The sequence below is a fragment of the Marmota marmota genome, unplaced genomic scaffold (genome assembly GCF_001458135.2).
Source record: "Marmota marmota marmota unplaced genomic scaffold, marMar, whole genome shotgun sequence".
NCBI lineage: Eukaryota > Metazoa > Chordata > Mammalia > Rodentia > Sciuridae > Marmota > Marmota marmota.
This window is the reverse complement of record NW_026000016.1, coordinates 20,822,272-20,843,078: the sequence shown is the minus strand read 5'-3', so window position 1 is coordinate 20,843,078 and position 20,807 is coordinate 20,822,272. Positions and strand designations below refer to the sequence as shown.

The 20,807-nt window shown below is 38.7% G+C and overlaps 1 protein-coding gene across 3 annotated transcripts in view; it reads left to right on the top strand.

Moving 5' to 3' along the window:
* The first annotated feature begins 371 nt into the window (after positions 1-371).
* Smyd3 (SET and MYND domain containing 3) overlaps positions 372-20,807 on the top strand; it is a 712,936-nt gene continuing 692,500 nt past the window's right edge. Inside the window, exon 1 of one of the 3 annotated variants that reach the window (XM_048809266.1) lies at positions 372-631. In XM_048809266.1, coding sequence (XP_048665223.1) covers positions 468-631 — 164 coding nt within the window. In that variant the 5' untranslated portion in view covers positions 372-467. Of the gene's footprint in view, positions 632-6,053; positions 6,169-20,807 lie in introns of those variants that run through there. The other 2 variants (XM_048809264.1, XM_048809265.1) reach the window with 2 other exon arrangements.

Here is a 20,807-nt window from a genome sequence, read left to right as displayed (position 1 = left end):
TTATGATGTCTGCAACTTAGTTTCCAAAGGTTCAACACAACAACTTTGAAAATGCAAGCAAATACACATACAGGTGGGTAGAGTGAACGATCAGAAATGGCAACATGTTAAGAATTGTTTGATCTAGGTGGAGGGTATACAGGTGTTCACCGAATTGTTCTTTTAACTTTTTCTACTGCACTAAAATTATCATCATAAAACGTTGAAAGGGAAGAAACCAGCCCATCCTTACTTAGCAAAGCCGCGGGGAGCTAGCTGCACCAGTAGAGTCCCCAAGCGCCGCGCGCGGCTCCCTCCGGGCCCGGTCTGGGCATGCTCTGAGGCCCGCCGCGCCCGCCCGCCCCTCGGGCCGCCCCGCCCCTCGGGCGTACGTGTGCGCACAGGGCGCCTGCGCGCGGGTTCCGGCAGTCCGCGAGACGCTGTCTGCGGGACTTGGTAGACGGCTGAGGTGCGGGAGCTGCGGGAGGATGGAGCCACTGAAGATGGAAAAGTTCACGACTGCCGACCGGGGAAACGGGCTGCGCGCAGTGGCCCCGCTACGCCCCGGGGAGCTGCTCTTTCGCTCGGATCCTTTGGCGTACACGGTGTGCAAGGGGAGTCGTGGCGTCGTCTGCGACCGCTGCCTCCTCGGGTACGTATGGAGCGCCTTTGCCCACCTTAGTCCCGAGCGGTGCGGGGGTCCAGAGTGCTGGGAGCGTGGTGTGGACAGTCCTCGGAGAACTCCGCCTGCACTCGGCTGTACAGCAGCTCGGCGGTTCTGCGGAGATCACGGGGCCCTCCACTCCCCACGGCACGCGTGTTCCTGGGGGCAGGTCGCCCCTGACAGGCCCCGCCGAGACGACCCCTCTGCTCTCCAGCCAAGTGGATTGAGGAATCCCAGCCCCTGCTGCTCTATATGGCGAACGAAGCAGGACTACTCCTTCCTCCCCAGTGTTGCAGGCTTGAGGGGAAGCGTTGGCTGTGGGTAATTTTGCTAGGGAACAAAAAGTCTATGTCGTGTGCGACAAGCTTCTTTGGTGTGGCTGTGGAAATCTTAAGTGGCAGGGGTGGGCGTGAAGGAGCAGGGATGTGCATAAAGCAGGCTCAGAGCTGAGGCCCTGCTGGCAAAGAACTAGGCTTGAAGAAGGCAGAAGAATCTTAGTGTTTACGGTGCACTTTTATAGTCCAGGTTTTGTGTGGCTCGGGGATATGGCTATTAATGGAATATCCTTAAGAATTCCTAGGGGGCAGGTCGAGTGATAGAGTTACAGTGTATCAGAAGGGCTGACAAAGGGGTGCAAATAAAGTGTTGTGGTAGCCTACATAACTGAGATTCCTCAGTGTGCTTTTCCAGTTAGTGACTGCAGGCAAGTCTAACTCTTCAACACTTATCTAGTTGTGAGAATCCATGTGGCAGTGTTTTGGAAGCCTGGAAGCACAGTGCCAGTTTAAAGTTCTATGAGAAATCAACTTCTGGAAATATATATGTACTATACCTTTAGTACATAAGAATTGCATTCAGTTAAATAGTATTGAACTCCTTCCATGCACAAAGCAGAAGAGCTCTTTTTGTGATGGTTCAGATGATTTTAAGCATTCCTGCTCTTGCAGACCATCAGTCTGGGGTTGGGATGAATGAAGGCAGGGAGGTAATCAGTAGCTTTACCATTAATCTTATTATGTTCTTATTTGGTTCATATTTGCATTTTAAAGTTACCAAATAATTGTATCTGTTGCTTTCTGAAGTAATGCTGACAACACATACACCTGTTAAGGAGAGAGCACCTTGAAGTTTTTGTAAACTGTGGGATTGAAAGCAATTCGTTCTTTCAAGACTTGACTTTTTTTTTTTTATGGAAGGCCTCAGCATTTAAAGTCATACATCTTTGATTCTTATTCAGGCAAATTATAGAAAGCAGGACTCTTAAACCATTGCATCCTTTGGCATGTATCCTGAATTTGAATATAGTCCAAAGCAGAGAACTTACTGTTTAGGTCCTTTAATATTAATTGATGGAGAACACATGATTTAGTTCTTGGAACAGAAAAGTTTTGGAATGAATAAATGGTGACAAAGTAGTAACTGAATTATCAGAACTGAACTTGTTATTCTATGTCATTCCTGCTGTCCATTGCTCATTTTTCTTGCAACAACTGTGGTGATTTAAGCACAAAAGAAATTTCTTTAAAGTGTATTGGGAAGCCTTAAATATTGCTTTACTGTCTGGAGAAACCTGGGTTTGAAAGTGGGTAGGAACTATGTGAAAATTGCACTGTAAGAGTAGTTGGGTTAGGGTCTGGAAGTATATCACTTAGGTTGCCTGGTAAAAATGATTCTGCAGCATGTACCACCAGCATCATGGAAACTGGACCTTGCTGCTGCTTTTTGGGATACTTATTGTTGCTGTAGAGTTGCTCTTTCAACCATTCTTCTTTGTGTTATTAATTTCTGATTCAAAATCCTTAGTGGTTCTCTTGGATTGGCTGAGTTTAGGCCACTCACTGCCTGTACACCACCTGCAAGAGAATTTGAGAAGGTGAGTATTTGATCTTTTTGGCTTTAAGATAGGAGGCAGGCTCTACTTTCCACAAATATTCATCCAATGGGGAAATCAACAAGTATAAACATAGAAAAAATGATGAAGGCTAATGCCAAGAATCCAAATAAAACAGACTGAACAGTTGGATACTTCATGTTTACTAACAGATACTTGCTTATTAGTTCTTTGCACAAAAAATTTATTTGTGCTTATTTTGTGTTGCCAGGATATCTATCTGTGTATCTGTCCATCCATCCATCTATCCTGGTGGCCACGTATACCATAGTTCACTTGTGTTTCAGTGGGCACTTCATTGAACACTTCCTCTTCAGTGGTTGTAGTGTTCTCAAGTGCGTAGTTGGGATTCATGTCAGCCTGCAAATATTGCTGGGGAAATGTTGGTGCATCATTTTGTCAAGTTTTCCACCACTTTTGAATGCCCATCATTGGGGGTTAAGTATCTTTGTTTTTTCTCTTGTAAGTAAAATTGTTTCTCTTTATTGACTATCAATTATGATAGTAAATTTGAGAACAGATATTTCATTTTTCAATTATTGTAGGCCTAACAGGTAGCATGCAGTGTGCTCTTAGACCGTAGTATAAATATCTAGCAGAAATTTTCTGCTAACTGAACCAGCTCTTCTGCTGTTGTTTTGTATGTAAATTAAGTAATGGAATAAAAATGTTATATACTTTGTAACAACATGGGAAGGGGAACCAAGTAGAACAAACAAACAAACAAGAAAAACATTTGTTTTAATTACTTCATTAGTCTCTGAAAATGGTTGTTACAGTGTTATACATACTTCCCTTGGCCCTAGGGCTGTTTTGATTGGTGCTTTAGTTCTACATATTTATTTTTGTTAATTGAGAAACTTGAACTTGCTTCATGGCTTCTCTTTCTCTTTTCTTCTCACTAAGGAATGGTTTCTGTTTTTTCATGTTGTGAGTGGAGAAGAAAATGAAGTAAGTCAGAGGAAGGCTAATTGACAATGACATTGTGACCTGAAATCATTCATATCATCCTTCCATCACACACATTTTTTAGTTTGATAGAGATAGAGAAGATAATTTGACAAATGAGTTAGGCATATTTTCTCTTTGTTTTGGTAAACACAACACATAAAATTTCATTGTTATTATTATGTTTGTAGGTCTCCTTACCCACAGAGTAGTAATCTAAATGTAATCTTTGTCCTTCGTATATAAAGTACACTGTAAATGCTAATTGTTGAATTTTAAAAAATTTTTATTTAAGGTTTTTTTTTTTTTTTTTTTTTTTTTTTTTTAGTACCAGGGGCACTTAACCATAGATTCACATCCCCAACCCTTTTTATTTTGAGACGGGGTGTCACTAAGTTGCTTAGGGTCTTGCTAAGTTGCTGAGGCTGGCTTTGAACTTGTGATCCTTCTGCCTCAGCCTTCCTAGCTCCTGGAATTACAGGCTAATTGTTGAATTTTTGAAATGACAATGTTTTGGGTAAGTTTAAGTCAATATGTTTATCTTTGGTTTTCCAAAGTTCCAAGTTGCCTATAGCTTCCATATAAAAGCTACCACTAGCACACTCTAATGATAGTTTCTTCTATCACATCCATCATTAAGCCTGATGTTGAGGACTCGTAACTCCCAGGAGGAAGGAGGATGGCTTGGAAGTGGAAAGTCCATCCTTTTCAGCCCTGGTGAATTGTGGAAAAAAGGGGCATAGAGTAGGGAAAGCAAATTGTGAGAGTTACACATTCTGAACTTTCTTGTCTGGCTAAAGTTCTGGGGATACAGAGGGAGTGCTAAGTGGACTCAGGGGACAGTTACCAGTACAGGAGATTTGGTTCTGCTCCCCGCCTTTTTTTTTTTCTGTGTGTGTGTGTGTGTGTGTGTGTGTGTGTGTGTGTGTGGTGGTACTAGGGAGTGAACCATGGACACCAGGGATGGAAGCCAGCATGACATCCCAAAAGATGAGATGGTACCAGTTCAGTGACAGGAGTTGACTACCTTCTTGCAGGAGAGACCTGTGAGGATCTAGAGACATGCCCCACATGTAAGGCCTTCTCACCATCAAGAATTACTGATAAGACCCTGGAGAAAAATTTACCTGAGAGCAGCCATTTAAATCAGTCCTGATAAGGAGTTTAACTTAGTCTGAATATTAACTGGAAGAGATTGAGGTATTATTTGACAAGTTTCAAGTTTCCTGGCTCTTTTTTAGGGTAGATGTTAATGAAGAATTTTAGATTAGTTATCAAATGAACAGCACATGTAAAGGAGACAGATTAGATCAATTATAGAAAATAAAGTAGCTACATTTGAGTTTCAGTGTGAATAAATGTGAACAGGCAGTAAAGGAACTTAGGTTTAGTAAGATGATGGAGTCTGTCCTGGCTAAGGACTGAGCCTGGGGTATAAGCAGGAGGAAATAGCTTCATGTCATAGGTAAGAAGAAATTCCAGAGAAGCCAACAGCAATGGTGTAAGGTTTGAGACAACCAGGGAAGTGGTTGCTAAGTAATTTGGCCTTAGAAGATTTGCAATAATCTTTTAGGAGAGAAGAGTAAATTTCTTAGTGAAATATAGGGTTATTGGGAAGTCCTGAGGGTCCATTTAAAACTTGTAATCATTTATTTAAAGTAAGGAATGCTTATGAGGGTATTGCTTTTTAAATATTCTCTCTCAGTGGCTAATTTCTTGGCTCTGAGAATTGGGTTTACCCAGGATTGTCAGTTAGTGTGATGGATGAAGAGGGAGTAGTTGTTGGAAGTTGTAGGTAAGGGAGGATATAATCATGGATCATGGTTTCTAAATTTAAGGAATGGGGTCCTGAGGAGGGTGATAGTGAAATGTGGTAGAATCATTGGATTACAGGTTCTGATGTGGTCAAAGATCAGGTGGAATGGTCAAAATTGGCTGAAAAAAAAAATATATATACACACACACACACACACACACACACACACACATACACTTATAAGTAGGACATGTATTGGTATATTAAAGAATGGCTGAGATCTGGAATAAGAAAAGCCTGGCATGGTATTGCATTCCTATAATCTCAGAATCTGAGAGGCTAAGGTAATAGATGAACTTTCTTCAAATGAAGTTATCAAGAAAGTTAGGCATTGGGGTGAATAGTTCAGCAATGGCAGATTTCTCACATTGGCTTCTTGATCCACGATAGAGTAGTAAGAGCCAAATGGAGACTGGGAAGCCCTCCCTGGCTCAAATAATATACAAAAAACATTACCTGGGTTGATGGCTGATTTGGGGAAATATACTGGTAACAGGTACAAGTCTTATAGATCCTCCTGAGGAGGCCTGAAGATCAAAGGAGTAGTGAAATCATTTCATAGGTAGAACCTTGAGAGATGACTTTCCTGGGCAGGCTAATAGTTTATCTTAGACTCAAAGATTTGGAATGAAATAAGGTGTAGGAATTGAGAATAAGGTGGTTTGAAGAGGGCATTATGGACATGACTTCCATTTTTCTTTTTAAGTGGGAGTTATAATTTCTGTTTCTTTTGCTTCTTCCTTTTCTTCTGCAAGGAGGTTTGGGAAAGAGCTGTATGGCTGAACCCTGAACCTGAAATCATTTGGTCCTGTGAATGCCACAGCAGAGGATGTTCTTAATCAGACAGGATCACCTTCTTTGTGGATAGCAGTAAGTTGTTCTCTTTTTCCAGACAACCTGGTGTTTTTTTCAGAGGGCTCAAGAACACAACGACTGTGGGAAAGGGCTAGAGGGTGGTGCCTGGAACTCAGCAGCTTAGACTTCTCCTAAAGCCATTGTGGCTTCTATTGGTACAGAGAACCTAATTTGCTACCAGTAGTAATTGATCCTGGATTCTCCAAATGGCAACACACCTCAGGACAAACCAGTTGCTCTCTGGTTTTTATTTTATACCCTTTTGTCATGAAGCAGTCAGTGATTTGTTCTCTTTGGAATACCCATTTCAACTCCCCCTGCACTTGGATTTGTCTTCTCTGCATGTACTACCATTTTTGAGATCTATTGAGAATCTTCTGTAGAGCTGTGTTGCCTCAGAACCTCACAGAAAGAGAATTGAAGCAGAGGACTATTGCCTGCGGTTTCACCTGCTCTTAATGTACACTGTCATTTGAGGCAGCCCCTTTGCATTCCAAAAATTAATGAAATGAATTTAATAGGAGGAATTTTAAAGAATATTATTGAGGATGCTGGTGCATGTGGGTTATGCCTGTTGATATTTATAGTATAAAAACTTAATAAAACTGAAAAGTTTTGAAATACATTTAAAAAACAAGTACATTACATTTTAACAAAAAAATTTTAAAGAACAAACTATCTAAAATGAGAAAATTTAGTGGGAAAAGTTGCACTGCTTTACATTTTTTCATCTCTCTAATGTCTGGCTTAATAGAACACACTTGGATTCTTGGAACTGCTTCTGCATTCAGTGTATTGCAGAATCACATGTCAAACAACTTCTGTCTAGTTGTGTGAGAATGAGAATCAAAGAGGTACTCCAGGGAAGAGAGAGGAAAATACTTCCCAAACAGCCAAGAAAAAAGATGTGCAAATACAGGCTGGTGCAGATCTCCCAGAGAAATAGCTGGGTTTCTGCCCAGCTAGTAGTCAATGGAGGGACGTTCTCCTGAACACTCACTTCTTCACATGCCCTGCCTTTTTCCTTTTTGGTTTTTTAGTGCCTTACTCTCAAAGGTAATTTGGGAGTATTTGGGGAAAGGCTCCAAAAATAATATTCTTTTGTTTAAAAAAAAAAAAAAGGAAATAGAGAAAGATAATAAAACCCTTGAGCTACAGGATGCACCTGTAGCTCCAGTTACTTGGGAGACCAAGGCAGGGGGATTGCTTGAGTCCAGGAGTTTGAAGCCAGCCTGGGCAACATATCAAGACCTTAGCTCTTAAAAAAAAATGCCTGAAGATATTACTTATGGAAATTGAAGAATATAACAACTAAAATGAAAACAGAGAAACTAAATGTAATTTTGAGGAAGTCTTCCAGAAAGCAGAACAAAGAGATAAAAAATTTGAAATATGAGAAAGAGGGTCCAAGATGACATATTTGTATAATGAGAGTTCCAGGAGAAAACAAAAATAAATGGAAGAAAAGAAATTATCAAATTATTAATATAAGAAAATTTCAGGAAAAGACATGACTTTGAAGATTGAAGGAATCTACAAGTGCCTAGTACAATGAAAACTGAAAATATGGAGAGAATCCTAAAAGCTCCAAGTGACAAAAAAATGGGCCATATAAAAAAGAATAGGGAATCAGAAAATTCCCAAACATTATACCAGTAACCCTGGAGATGAAAAGCAAAAGAGAAATGCCCCAGAATTCTGAGGAACATTATTTTCCACCTAGAATTTTATGTTGACCTACACACTAATGAAGTAGGCAGTTAGGAAAATAATCTTGTTAGACTTGTAGGGTTTTAAAAATTTGGCTATTTTACCTTTTTTAAAAAATTTTTATTTATTTTTTTATTCATACATGACAGAATGCATTTTGATATATCATACATACATGGATTGTACATACATCAATCATATTGTCTATTCTGTTCTGCTGCCCTTCCTATCCTCCCTACTCCTCCCCTCCTCTCCCATCCTTTCTCTCTATCCAATCTAATGTGACACACTTTTTTTTTCTTTTTCTCATTATAACATCATATGTGTATTCTTTATAACAATGAGGTTCTCCTCCCATCTTCTGTGCAACTCCCCTTCTCCCTCTTTTCCCTCTTACCTCTCTTCCCTATTTAGTGGTAGTCTTCTTCTCATGCTCTTCCTCCCTATCCCATTTTGAGTCACCCCCCCTTATATCAGAGAAGACATTCAGCATTTGTTTTTTAGAGATTGGCTAACTTCACTTAGCATAATCTGCTCTAATGCCATCCATTTGCCTGCAAATGCCATGATTTTATTATTTTTTAGTGCTGAGTAATATTCCATCGTGTATAAATGCCACATTTTTAAAATCCATTCATCTATTGAAGGGCATCTAGGTTGGTTCCACATTCTAGCTATTGTGAATTGTGCTGCTATAAATATTGATGTGGCTGTGTCCCTGTAGTATGCTCTTCTTAGGTCTTTTGGGTATAGTCTGAGAAGGGGACATTTTACCTTTTTTGAAGAAGCTAATGGGACAGTGTTTCTTGAAGTGATTTTAAAGTAACTGTTTGGTTAGGCAGTACTTTAAAAAGTATTTTTTCAAGTTAGTTTCACTCCATCAGCAAAATATTAGAAGTATCTGTTTTTTCCTATCCCTACTACCAGTGGTATTTTATTTAAAATCTTTGTAAATTCACTTGGTAAAAATGGTATTCTTTTGATGTTTAAATTGGCATGGTTGTTTTAGTAAAATGAGCATTTCCCCAAAATGTTTGTTAGCCACTTATATTTATTTCATTTTGTATTTTTTTTGCTGAATTTTATATTAGAATGACCTTAGTATTCCCCTCCACCAAAACAACTGTCATGTGTTATAACTGTTGTATAATTATCTTTTGTAAACTAGATGATTGTGCATTCTTATTAAGATTCTTTTAGTTGATTAATAATTTACTTGATGTACATACTTATTTTTCAGTGTTCTTCATAACATCAAGTAACTTCTTTAAGAAAAATAACTGGGGCTGGGGTTGTGGCTCAGCTGTAGAGGGCTCACCTAGCACGTGCAAGGTGCTGGGTTTCATCCTCAGCACCACATAAAAATAAAGGTATTGTGTCCAACTACAACTAAAAAAATAAATATATTTTTTAAAAAACTGGGTTGCATATTTTCTGAGAAGTTGCATACAAAAGAATATATATTTAACAAATATTTAGGATGTGCTTGACATGTGTCAGGAATTTATTTTTCTATTTATTTTACACCTTAAGGTACATTTTTTTTTTCCCCTATAGAGCAAGTCTGACTTTTTTGTTCCTTTGTTAGGGAATCTGGTTTTGTGTTATCATTAAGAGTTTTGTTGAGGGGCTGGGGTTGTAGCTCAGTGGTTGAGTGCTTGCTTCACATGCATGAGGCACTGGGTTTGATCCTTAGCACAACATTAAAAAAAAAAATAAAGATATTGTATCCATCTACAACATATATATAAATAAAATAAAAAAGTGTGGTGGGGGGCTGTGGTTGTGTGGCCCAGTGGCAAAGTGCTTGCCTCATACATTTGAGGCATTGGGTTTGATCTTCAGCACCACATAAAAATAAATAAACAAAATGAAAATATTGTGTCCATCTATAACTAAAAGTTAAAAAAAGAAGTTTATTTTTCTTTATACTTGAAATATTAACATTTTACTGGACTACATCTAAGTGTGAATTTCCTTTGATATATTTTGTTTGGAAGTTGATATTCAAAAATTACTGAATGCATACAATGAAATGCACTTTAAAAAGACAAAAATATCTTCATATTATGAAATAGTTTTGACCTTGTGGACCTCCTGAAAGGGCTTGAGAGATCCCCAAGAGGTCCATGGATTATACTTTTGAGAACCACTGTTACAGGAAAATGGACTTACCTTTTGTATCATTTTGAGACAGTGGGGTTTGTTCTCTAGTATATGTTAGAATTAGTGAGCAATATTTGGTTCTGGTTTTCTCATAGCCTTATAGGATATGTGGGACCAGTTAGGGTAACACAGAATTTTTGCTTCCCTTATTCAAACTCTGGGCTGATCAAACTTTTTAGAAGTCAGTGAAAAGATGTTCTACTGAACTTGACCTCTCCCTGCCTCCTGTCATGAGCTTAGCAGCTTTCTTCCTCCACACCTGTCTGTCATGATGTTCTGCCTCATCACAGCCCTGAAGCAGTGAATTGGCTGACCATGGACAGAATCTCTGACACCGTTCCAGGGTATCCAAGAAGCTTTCACCAAAGTCTTCTCAAATGAAAGGACAACAACTCATGGTGCCAGTGGGGGAACCTGTATCATATATGAGCAAACAGTCTTTGGATGGTGTTATGGTTTGGATATGCAATGTCCCCCCAAAGCTCCTGTGCCAATGTAGGAATATTCAGAGGATTATGAGAGCTAAAACTTAATCAGTCCATCCGAGTTTAAATGGACTAGTTGGTAACTGTCGGCAGGTGGGTGGGTCAGTGGAGGGTGTGCCCTGGAAGGGTTCATCTTCCCTGTGGCCCCTTCTTTTCTCCCTCTGTCTGATTTCTGGTTGCCATGAGTGGAGCAGCGCTGCTCCCCCCATACCCTTCCACCATGATGTTTTGCCTCATCTTGGACCCAGAGCAATGGAATTGGGCAACCATGGACTTAACCTCTGAAACTGTGAGCCCAAATAACCTTTTTCTCCTCCAAATTGTTATTGTTGGGTATTTTGGTCACAGTGATGAAAAGCTGACTAAGAGATGGTTGCCCTTTGTCTTCATCTTCATAAGCATATACTTTCTGAATTTGTAAAGAGAAGATGAAATTATGAATATAATAATAAAAAAAGAATACTAGGTCTGGGGTTGTGGCTCAGCCATAGAGTGCTCGCCTAATGTGTGAGTAAGTAACTTGGCCTTAGAAGATTTGCAGTAATCTTCTAGGAGAGAAGAGTACATTGCTTAGTGAAATATAGGGTTATTGAGAAGTCCTGAGGGTCCATTTAAAACTTGTATTCATTTATTTAAAGTAAGGACCTGGGTTCAAGCCTCAGCACCACATAAAAATAAATAAAATAAAGGTATTGTGTCCCACTACCACTAAGAAATAAATATAAAAAAAATACTACTACAAGGAATCTGTGTACCCTTTACCATGATTATTAACATTGTACCTCACTTGCATACTTCTTCCTCTTTTTCTTAACCTTGCACTCCTGTCACTTATTTGCTGGCATGTGGCGGTGCGCGCGTGCACACACACACACACTTTATTCTTTCTGAAGGTATAAGTTACATAGATCTTGGCTCTCTATCCCTAAGTACTTCAGCCTGTTTATCTAAAGAACTGGGATGTTATCATACATATCAGGTTCAATAAATTTAACATTACTATGATACTTTATCATCTGTATTCTAGTTTTGTCAAGTGAAGTGATAATTTTCTTTATGACTTACTTTTTACCCTTTCAGTGTGTACCCAGTCTAGGGTCAGGAGTTGTGTTGAATTGTCATGTTGTTTTGGCCTGCTTTAATCTGGAACATTCCCACAATTGTTTTTTGGCATGTATAATGTCTACATTTTTTAATTGTACAGTTCCTTCCTTTTCTTTTTTTCTTTTTAAATAGAACATTCCCCATTTTGGGTTTATGAAATGTTTCCTTATGGTTAGATTCAAGATATGTATTCTCAGTTGGGGTGTTACATGAGTGATGTATCCTCAAAGTATCATCTCAGAAGGCTCACATCATCCAGCTACTTTCCATTAATGGTGTTAAATTTTCTTTTTCTTCCTCTTCTTCCTCCTCTTCTTTTTTTCTGTTGGATTGTGGTGGTGGTGGTGCTGGTGATGCTGGTGGGTGAACCCAGGGTCTCATGCATGCTGGACAAATGCTCTATCACTGAGCTACACACGCAGCCCAATGATGTTAATTTTGATAATCTAGTTAGGCTATATAGTTTCTCCACTATTAAGTATTTCTCCCTCTTGCAAGTAAAAAATGTGGTGAAACCCTTTAACACTATGCAAATAGTTTGCTCATTAAAAATTTGCCCTAGATTTAGTATCCATAGGTAATTCTTTGCTCACTGAATGTTTGGTATGATGGTTGTTTAGACTTTGTTTGCCTTTCCCTCTATTCCACCAAAGACTGGAATTGTGTAGTAAAATACTGTGTTACATCTTGGGTTCTTTCTTTAGTTATTGGTATTAATTTGAAATCGGGTTGAGTTTATTTGTTTCATTTTTGCTTTCAGTTTTAGCTGTCCTTTTCCATCCTTTTGGATTTAATTTAGTTTTTTGAATGTGTAGAATATTAACATGCTTCCAAAACCTAAACTAAAAGAACAGAAATGAATTTCTTACAGTTTTAGAGGTCAAGAAGTTCAAGGTAAAGGCACCAGCAGATTTGATATCTGTTGAAGGTCCATCTCTCACAGATGGTGATTTCTAGCTAGGTCTTCACAAGACGTGGCAGAAGGGGCAGGTAGCCTTGTTCCCTGGAGGCCCCTTTTTTTTTTAAATAATGGCACTAATTCCATTCATTAAGACTCCATCTTAGTGACCTAATCATCTTCTAAAGATCCCAACTCTTAATACTACTGTATTGGGGGTTAGGTTTCAACATAACAAATTTTATGGGGACACAAATATTCAGACAGTTGCATCTGGATCATCTGGCTGCTGCTGCTGCTGCTTTTTTTTTTTTTTTTTGAGATGGGGTTTTGCCCAGACTGGCCTGGAACTCCTGGGTCAAGGGTGTCTCCTACTTCAGCCTCCTGAGTAGCTGGAACTAGGTGTGTATCATTTTGTCTGGCATTTTTTCCCCCCATCAAGATAAGCAAATATATATATGTATTCTTTTTAAAAAATATTTTTAGCAGTAGATGAACATAATAACTATATTTATTTATTTTTTTTTGTGGTGCTGAGGATCGAACTCAGTTCCTCACATGTGCTAGGCAAGTACACTACTATTGATCCACAACCCCATCTCTGTATGTGTGTTCTTATTTTCCATTCTTATACAAAAGGTAGCCATTTTGTATTTGCTCTTTTGCACTTGCTTTTTTTCACTTAGTATTTATTGAAAATCACTCCATTTCAATTTGTAGAGATCTTTTTTTTTCTTCTTTATGGCTCTATGTCATCCATTTTGTGTGTGAACTTTAGTGTTTTATTTCCTATGTATGGGTATTTAGGTAGTTTTTTATATCTTGCAGTTGTGCATATTGCTATCGCAAATAACCATTTATGTATTGTTGTAGTTATATGTTCAGGATAGATTCCTAGAAGTGGACTTTCTAAATTAAAGAGTGAATACCTATGTGGAATTGTACCATTTTGTAGTCCCCCTAGCATTGTGTGCAAAAGTTTTTTTTTTTCTTCTTAGTTTTGAAGCCTTATTGTATTGTTAAACTTTTGAATTTTTGATCTGATGGGTGAAAAGTGGAATTTTAGTGCAGTTTTAATTTGCATTTAAATTCATTATGAGAGAAGTTAAAGAACTTTTTATATGTTTAATGGCCATTTTATATCTTTTGGTGAATTGTCTGTATTTATCTTTTTGCCCATTTTTCTATAAATTTTTGCTCACAAATTTTTTTTTTTTTTTCGGGGGGTACCGGGGATTGAACTCAGGGACACTTGATCACTGAGCCACATCCCCAGACCTATTTTGTATTTTATTTAGAGATAGGGTCTCACTGACTTGCTTAGCGCATTGCTTTTGCTGAGGCAAGCTTTGAACTCAAAATCTTCCTGTCTTAGCCTCCAAAGCCATTGGGATTACAGGCGTGTGCCACTGCACCTCAGATTTTAAACTTTATTTTGTGTCAGGGATATTAACTTTCGATCTCTGATAATGATGGAAATATTTTCTCTCAGGTTGTAATTTGTCCTTTGACTTTGGATGTGATAGATTTATCCCATTTTCTTCTAGACTGTTTACTTTAAATCTTTATTGTTTAGATTTCTGATTCATTTAGAGTTCATGTTTATGAATGATGTAAGAAATGAACCTAATTTTATCTTTTACCATGTGCTTACTAAGTTGTCCCACTGTCATTTATTGAAAAGATTTTTTGGGGGGCTGGGGAGATAGTTTAGTGGTAGAGCACTTATCTACCTTGCATGAGGCCCTGGGTTCAATCTCCATCATTACATAAAAAATAAACAACAGAAACAAAAGATTAAAAAAATTATCTATCTATCTATCTACATACACATTGTGTGTATGTATGTATATATATACACAATGTGTATGTAGATATATAGTTATTTTTGAGTCTGTGATTTGCTCTAGAGATCATGATAGATCATATACTAGTTGAGTCTATTTCTAGACCTTCTTTATTCCATTGATTGACCTGTCTGTTGATATCTTAAATTATACCACATTGTTTTAATTATAGAGAATTATGGAGTATTTAATTGCTATGAATACTGTTTTATGTCTTCAAATGCATAGTATTATATTTTCCACTTTTATGCCTCTAAGTGTGTTTTTTGGCTAATTTTTTGGAGTCATGCCTCTTAACAATGTTAAATAGTAGTGAAGATACTGGGCATTCTTGTGTTCTTGGCTTCTAAAGTTTCCTTATTAAGATACTAGCTTTAGGATTTAGGCACATATATTTTATTATGTTAAAGTAGTATTAATCCATTTCTGTTTTCTCAAAAGTCTATTAAGAGTAGATTGAGGCACTGGAGCTGTGGCTCAGTGGTAGAGTGCTTGGTTATTAGCACCTGTGATGTACTGGGTTCGAGCCTCAGCACCATATAAGAATAAATAAATAAAATAAAGGCATTGTGTCCATCTACAACTGAAAAATAATAATAATATGATAATAATAATAATAATAATAATAATAATAATAATAATAATAGAGTAGGTGTTTAACTGGGCACTGTGGTACAGGTCTGTAATCCCAGTGACTTGGGAGGCTGAGTCAGGAAAATTGCAAATTTGTACCAGCCTGTGAAATTTAGTAAGAACCTGTTTTAAAATTTCAAAATAAATAAACAAAAGGGCTAGAGATGTAGCTCAGATGTAGAGAGCTTGACTAGTGTATTGAAGCTCTGGATTCAATCCTAATACTACCAAAAAAAGGTGTCGAACTCTTCCACAAGGGCATTTTTATCATTTGTGCATCAATGGAGATAGTCATATGACTTATTAATATCTCTTCTTAAATTTACTTAAGAGAGCCTATAAAGCAAGTTGTATGAGTTTCCTTATATTTCAAGCTTGCTTGTTTAGGAAAGGGCATCATTGAAATAAATTTGTTTCAGAATTGTGAAATATCAATCAATGTAGTCTTTATGCAACTTAACGTTTCCTTCCCAGTCTTGCTATTTGAAATTTGTAACCATTTCACCAAGAAAAGTTGAAATTTTAAATTTAAGTTGCTCATGGAATTGTGGGTGGATGGGATCTCAGCATCTAATTGCTTGCCTTCAGATGGGAATCATCAATGGATACTAAAGTGAATGGGCAAAATATGATCAGAAGTAGATACTTATTAAAGTTCAAGGGAAAACAGTGATTTTACCCTGGGCAGATAACACTTTAAGTGATCCAAGTTATCAGCATTAATAGGATAAATCAACATAATATGCTACTGAGACAGATACAACATTCCTTCTGTGATGAACATACATCAAAATGCATAATCTGAATTTAATCATGAGGAAATATCAGAGAAAATGAAAATGAGGAACAGTCTGCAAAATAACTGGGTAGTACTCTGCAAAGGAATCAAGATCATGGATGACAAAGACTGAAAAACTTCCAGATTAAAGGAGACCAAGATGGCATGACAACTAAATGGAAAATGTGATCCTGGATAAAAAATAGGACTTTAATGGGACAATTTGTGACATTTGAATAGAGTATATAGATTATAGTACTAAATCAGTGTTTATTATTTTGACAATTATTTTCTTTATTCAAGACATTTACATTTGGGAAATTTTTGTAAAAGGAAGATGGGAATTCTTTACACTATTTTTACAAAGTTTTTGTTAGTCATAAATTGAAAATGAAAAGTTACAAGTAAAAACAATGAAAGACCTTTTTTTTTTTTTTTTTGAGGGATTGAGCCCATGGGTGCTTTATCACTGAGCCACATCCCCAGCCCTTTTGTAATGTTTTATTTTTAGACAGGGTCTTGCTGAGTTGTTTAGGGCCTTGCTAAGTTGCTTACGTTTGTCTCAAGCTTGCTATCCTCCTGCCTCAGCCTCCTGAGCTGCTGGGATTATAGGTATGCACCACTGGGCCCAGCTCTGGCAAAAGATTTTTATCCTTATAAAATATATCATGAGTGAAATGCTCGTTGTTTGGGATTTGCTGGAAAATAATGTAATTGGGAAGTATGGGGGGAAGGTATAAGTTATGTAAGGTTGGCCATATGATGATGATTTTTGAAGCTAGTTTATGAACACAAGTGGTTCATTATGCTGTTCTGTTTGTGAATATTTGAAAATTTCTGATTAAAAGAAAAATAAAAGAAAGAATAAAAGAGCTATCTTCAAGTATCATGTCTTCTTGACTTGTTTAAGAAGGAGGCACCAAAATGTTTTTGGTTATAAACTTTTGGTTAAAAAACACCACCAGGGGTAGGGTGGGGTGGGGTTGTGGCTCAGAGGTAGAGCACCTGTGTAGCATGTGCGAGGCCCTGGATTTGATCCTCAGCACTGCGTAAAAATAAAGATATTGTTTCCAACTACACCTAAAAAAGAAATATTAAAAAAATAAATAAAACAAAGCCACCACCAGGCATTTGCACAGATTCTTACCTAGTGGATATCTATATGATTATCTGGTTGTCTCCCACTGTTGGGTATTTTCTGGGGTCAATTTTTTCTAAAGGGGTATATCAGTCAGATTTTGATCAAAGAAACAGAGCCATTGAGTGATAAAGAATAAGGATTATAGGGATGAGGCCTTACATTACCTGGGGAGTTGGTGAAGATGATGCTGCCTATGCATTACATAGACCTGAAGTTATATGAGGTAAAAGAGCTGGCAGAGAGGTGAGCTGGATGTCAAATAAGAGAAAGGAAGAAAAAAACTGGAATTCTATTGGAACAAGTAAAGACAAACAGGAATCTATGTCTTTGTCCTTGTTTCTCAACTTTATGACATTGATAGCTTGCAGAAATTTCTGATGCCCTTTGCCACTGAACTTTTCATTTTACTGGACCCTATAATCGAGGGAAGGTTAAGGAAGTGATTCAGAGTGAGCTAGAAAAGGGGACCTTGCTGCTTCTGTCAACAAGGTGAGCGTTGGATCAGTGACATTGTATATAAGCTTCAGCAGTACCTGGCACTGTATACAAAACTGTCAGGGTATAGTGACAGTTGTTTGACTTCTGTCTTCCAAATCTCACACCTGGGTTTATAGGGAGATGCTGCGCGACCAGCGCGTGAGCTTCATAAAAGAAGGTTCTAAGCATAGAAATTTACTAGTGAGTTTTAAAATTAAAGAGACATACTCTCATTACCTTTAATTCCCAGCTCCTGAGACGGCTTCTCCTAACTCCCACCTCCATCCACTTAATGCGGTGGCGAGGTTTTCAGAAGAGGCTAGCGAGAGAGGGAGAGCACGCCAGGGAGTGAGCTTTTATTGGGGAACAAAAAATTCAAGGGAAAATCCCATCCAATGAAGGTTGAGGGGGGCAGCATCCCAAGGTCAGGGCCAGCTATTGGGTCTTCGGGTCAGTGGCCAGGCACGCCTCCACACGGACAATCCCTTGTACCTGCGACAGGGTGGGGAAGGCTCTGACACAGTTGAGTCTAAGCGCCTCTCACCCAGCCAGGGAGGTAACTCAAATCATGTGCGAAGATGGTCTCCCACAGGGAGAGATACTGGGTTTATGTAGTTCTAGCTTGTTATGTTGATTATAGAAGCCACCACTGTTCTTACCTTGTCAACTATATACACCTCATTTAATAATACTTTTAATTTTACTTAAAGACAATAGCAGTTCTTCTCCTACCTTACTATCCTTTGGACAACTGAAAGCATACTAAAACCCTCCCCAGAAGATTATAAAATCTTGTCATCTGTCTTTGGGTGAGTTTATTATTCTTAGAGCTGAGTCACATTCTCTCTTTGATATTCCATAACTTTGGGATCCTGTAATCTACCATCATTCTCCAAAATCCATCATTCTTCTACATTGGTCAGATAGGGAAGTTAAATGGTTACTATTTCTACATCTCTTATTCGACCTTTCCAGAAATCACATATTGGTTTTAATTTACTATTTAATAGGTTAAGGTAGTTCTATGACTTGTATTCAGACTTTTAGATTGTAATAATCATTACTCTATGGGTAAGAGAACAAGTGAGGGTTCTGTCTTTTCCTGCTATGTATTCTGAAACTGGAGGCCATAACTATAGGGTAGGCTTGGGGGCCCTTTGGATCTACTATGAGATGAATCTTCTTAGACCAATTCCCAGTCATTCCTTGATTTTTTTTTTTTTTTGGTACCGGAGATTGAACTCAGGGATACTTGACCACTAAGTCACAACCCTGTCGGGGTTTTTAGTCCTCGTTCTCTCCTGACGTGCAGGAGAGATGGGGAGAACACGCCCCTGCCAGGACGAGCCAAGAAAGGAGAGGGCCAACTGACCGCCAGCACCCAGCCCTCCCTCACGGGGTGTCAGGGAGACCAGTCAAGGCTGGAGCTCATTCATTGAGGAAGAGCACACAGCTAATATAAGGCACAGGAGCCAATCAGGATGAAGGTCAGCAGGGTGGGGAGAGTTCACATGTACACCCATTCTACAGGTAGTAAAGGGAGACAGGAGCTGTCCAAGAGGGTGGAAGGGTTCTGAGCCTATCCTAGAGGTGGCCTGATTTTTCGTCACAACCCATGGTAACGCCTTCTGGCTGATCGCCAGGCGCCATCTTAGCCATGTGGGCCCCAAGACCAGGAAGTGAGCATCAGTCTGCAAGTTAGGTTTCCTTTTCTCCATCATAGGTTTCTATTTCTCTGATGTGACGTGCCCTACACATCTCCAGCCCTGTTTTGTATTTTATCTAGAGACAGGGTCTCACTGAGTTGCTTAGCGCCTCGCAGTTGCTGAGGCTGGCTTTGAACTTGCGATTCTCCTGTCTCAGCCTCCTAAGCCACTGGGATTACAGGCGTGTGCCACCACACCCCATAGATCCCTTGATTTTAATAAGCTCCTGTTACTGGGAGAGGGGCCAAAATAGGATTTTGAGTCTTTAGGAGTTACCTTTAGTTCACAGGCATTTTCTCCTGAAAGTCTGGTTATATCCTTTTCCCTAGTGCCCAGACAAACTTGTAATTGGCTGTAGACTTTTGGGAAGCAAAGGAGGAAGATTTATAGTATACAGGTTATTGGAGTTGAGGTCCTTGGGTTCAGAGATGGTAGAAATGAAACTAGACCCAGAAAGAATTTACGCACAGGAGAGGTATTATTGGGGGTGAGGGAGTATCTGCTTAAGCACAAAGGGAGATAGCACTGATGGATAATATCCTTCTAGCTCAAGCAAAGGACACAGATATATACAGCTTTTATGGCATCTGCAGGGTAGGCAGGGTTCCAGTCCCTTGATGGATCACATGGAGAGGTGGGGTTTTAGTTGAGCCTCTTCTTCATCATGCTTCTCTATGCATTACATGTCTCATTACCATCTTAAGTCTCCATCTAGAGGTACACCAGTAAGGTAAAGGTAATTGCAGGTTACTTTAGTGAATATGAATGCATGTGGCCCTCACCAGCTGGAATTTGCTCCTTGTCATCTGGAAGAGTTCACAGTATTATTTTCAGAACAGGGCAAACTATTGTCGTATTTCAATGGGTTTGGTTTTAGTTATTTTGTTGGTCTGCTTCTGGACTTTTTTAGTATTCTGCTGACCACATAGTCTCCAAAGCTGAACTGACTTCTCAGTGTCCTGTTTCCAGGTGTATTATCTTCATTGTATAGCCTTGGACACTGGTCCACTTTAGTTTAGTTCTAATTTTCTAATATATCTATCAATCCTGTAAGGCTGAGAGCAAGTTTGATTGTGTTACTCCCTTCTGAGACTTTTATTCCCTTAATTTTAAGGGATGCTATTTTAAGGGGTGTTGGGGGTCCCTGACTGTTCCATGTGTTTTGTGTGGTAGAGTTCTTCCTCAAGGGAAACTGACCTTCCTTTCATTCAGGAGGCTTTGAGTCTGTGAAGTGGCACAAATCTGGGAATTGGTGTGTGGGGCACAAGTTTTTATTCTGGTGATATAAGTCATGCTCTCTTTACCAGTTTTACAGCTTTCCTGCTAATACCAATAAGGTAAGACTTTTCCAAATTGCCCATCTTTCAGTTCTAGGGGACTGTGACCAGTAGTAAGCATCAAAGAACTCTGTAGTTGAAAAATTCTGGTTACTATTTTGGCTGCCATCCCATTTTGCCTTTGATGATAAAGTGCTACTACTTGGTACTTGCCATCATGGGATCTCATCATCTTCTGCTGAATTCAGGAGCCCAGTCTGATGCATGCCTTTCTACTTTTATTCATGGCCCATTGAGAATAGCCACAATAGAGCTCTTAAAGGAGACCAAGTCTCCTCTCATTGGTCTTTCTTTCTTTCTTTCTTCTTTCTTTCACCTTTATTTAATTTATTTTTTTATGTGGTGCTGAGGATTGAACCCAGTGCCTCACAC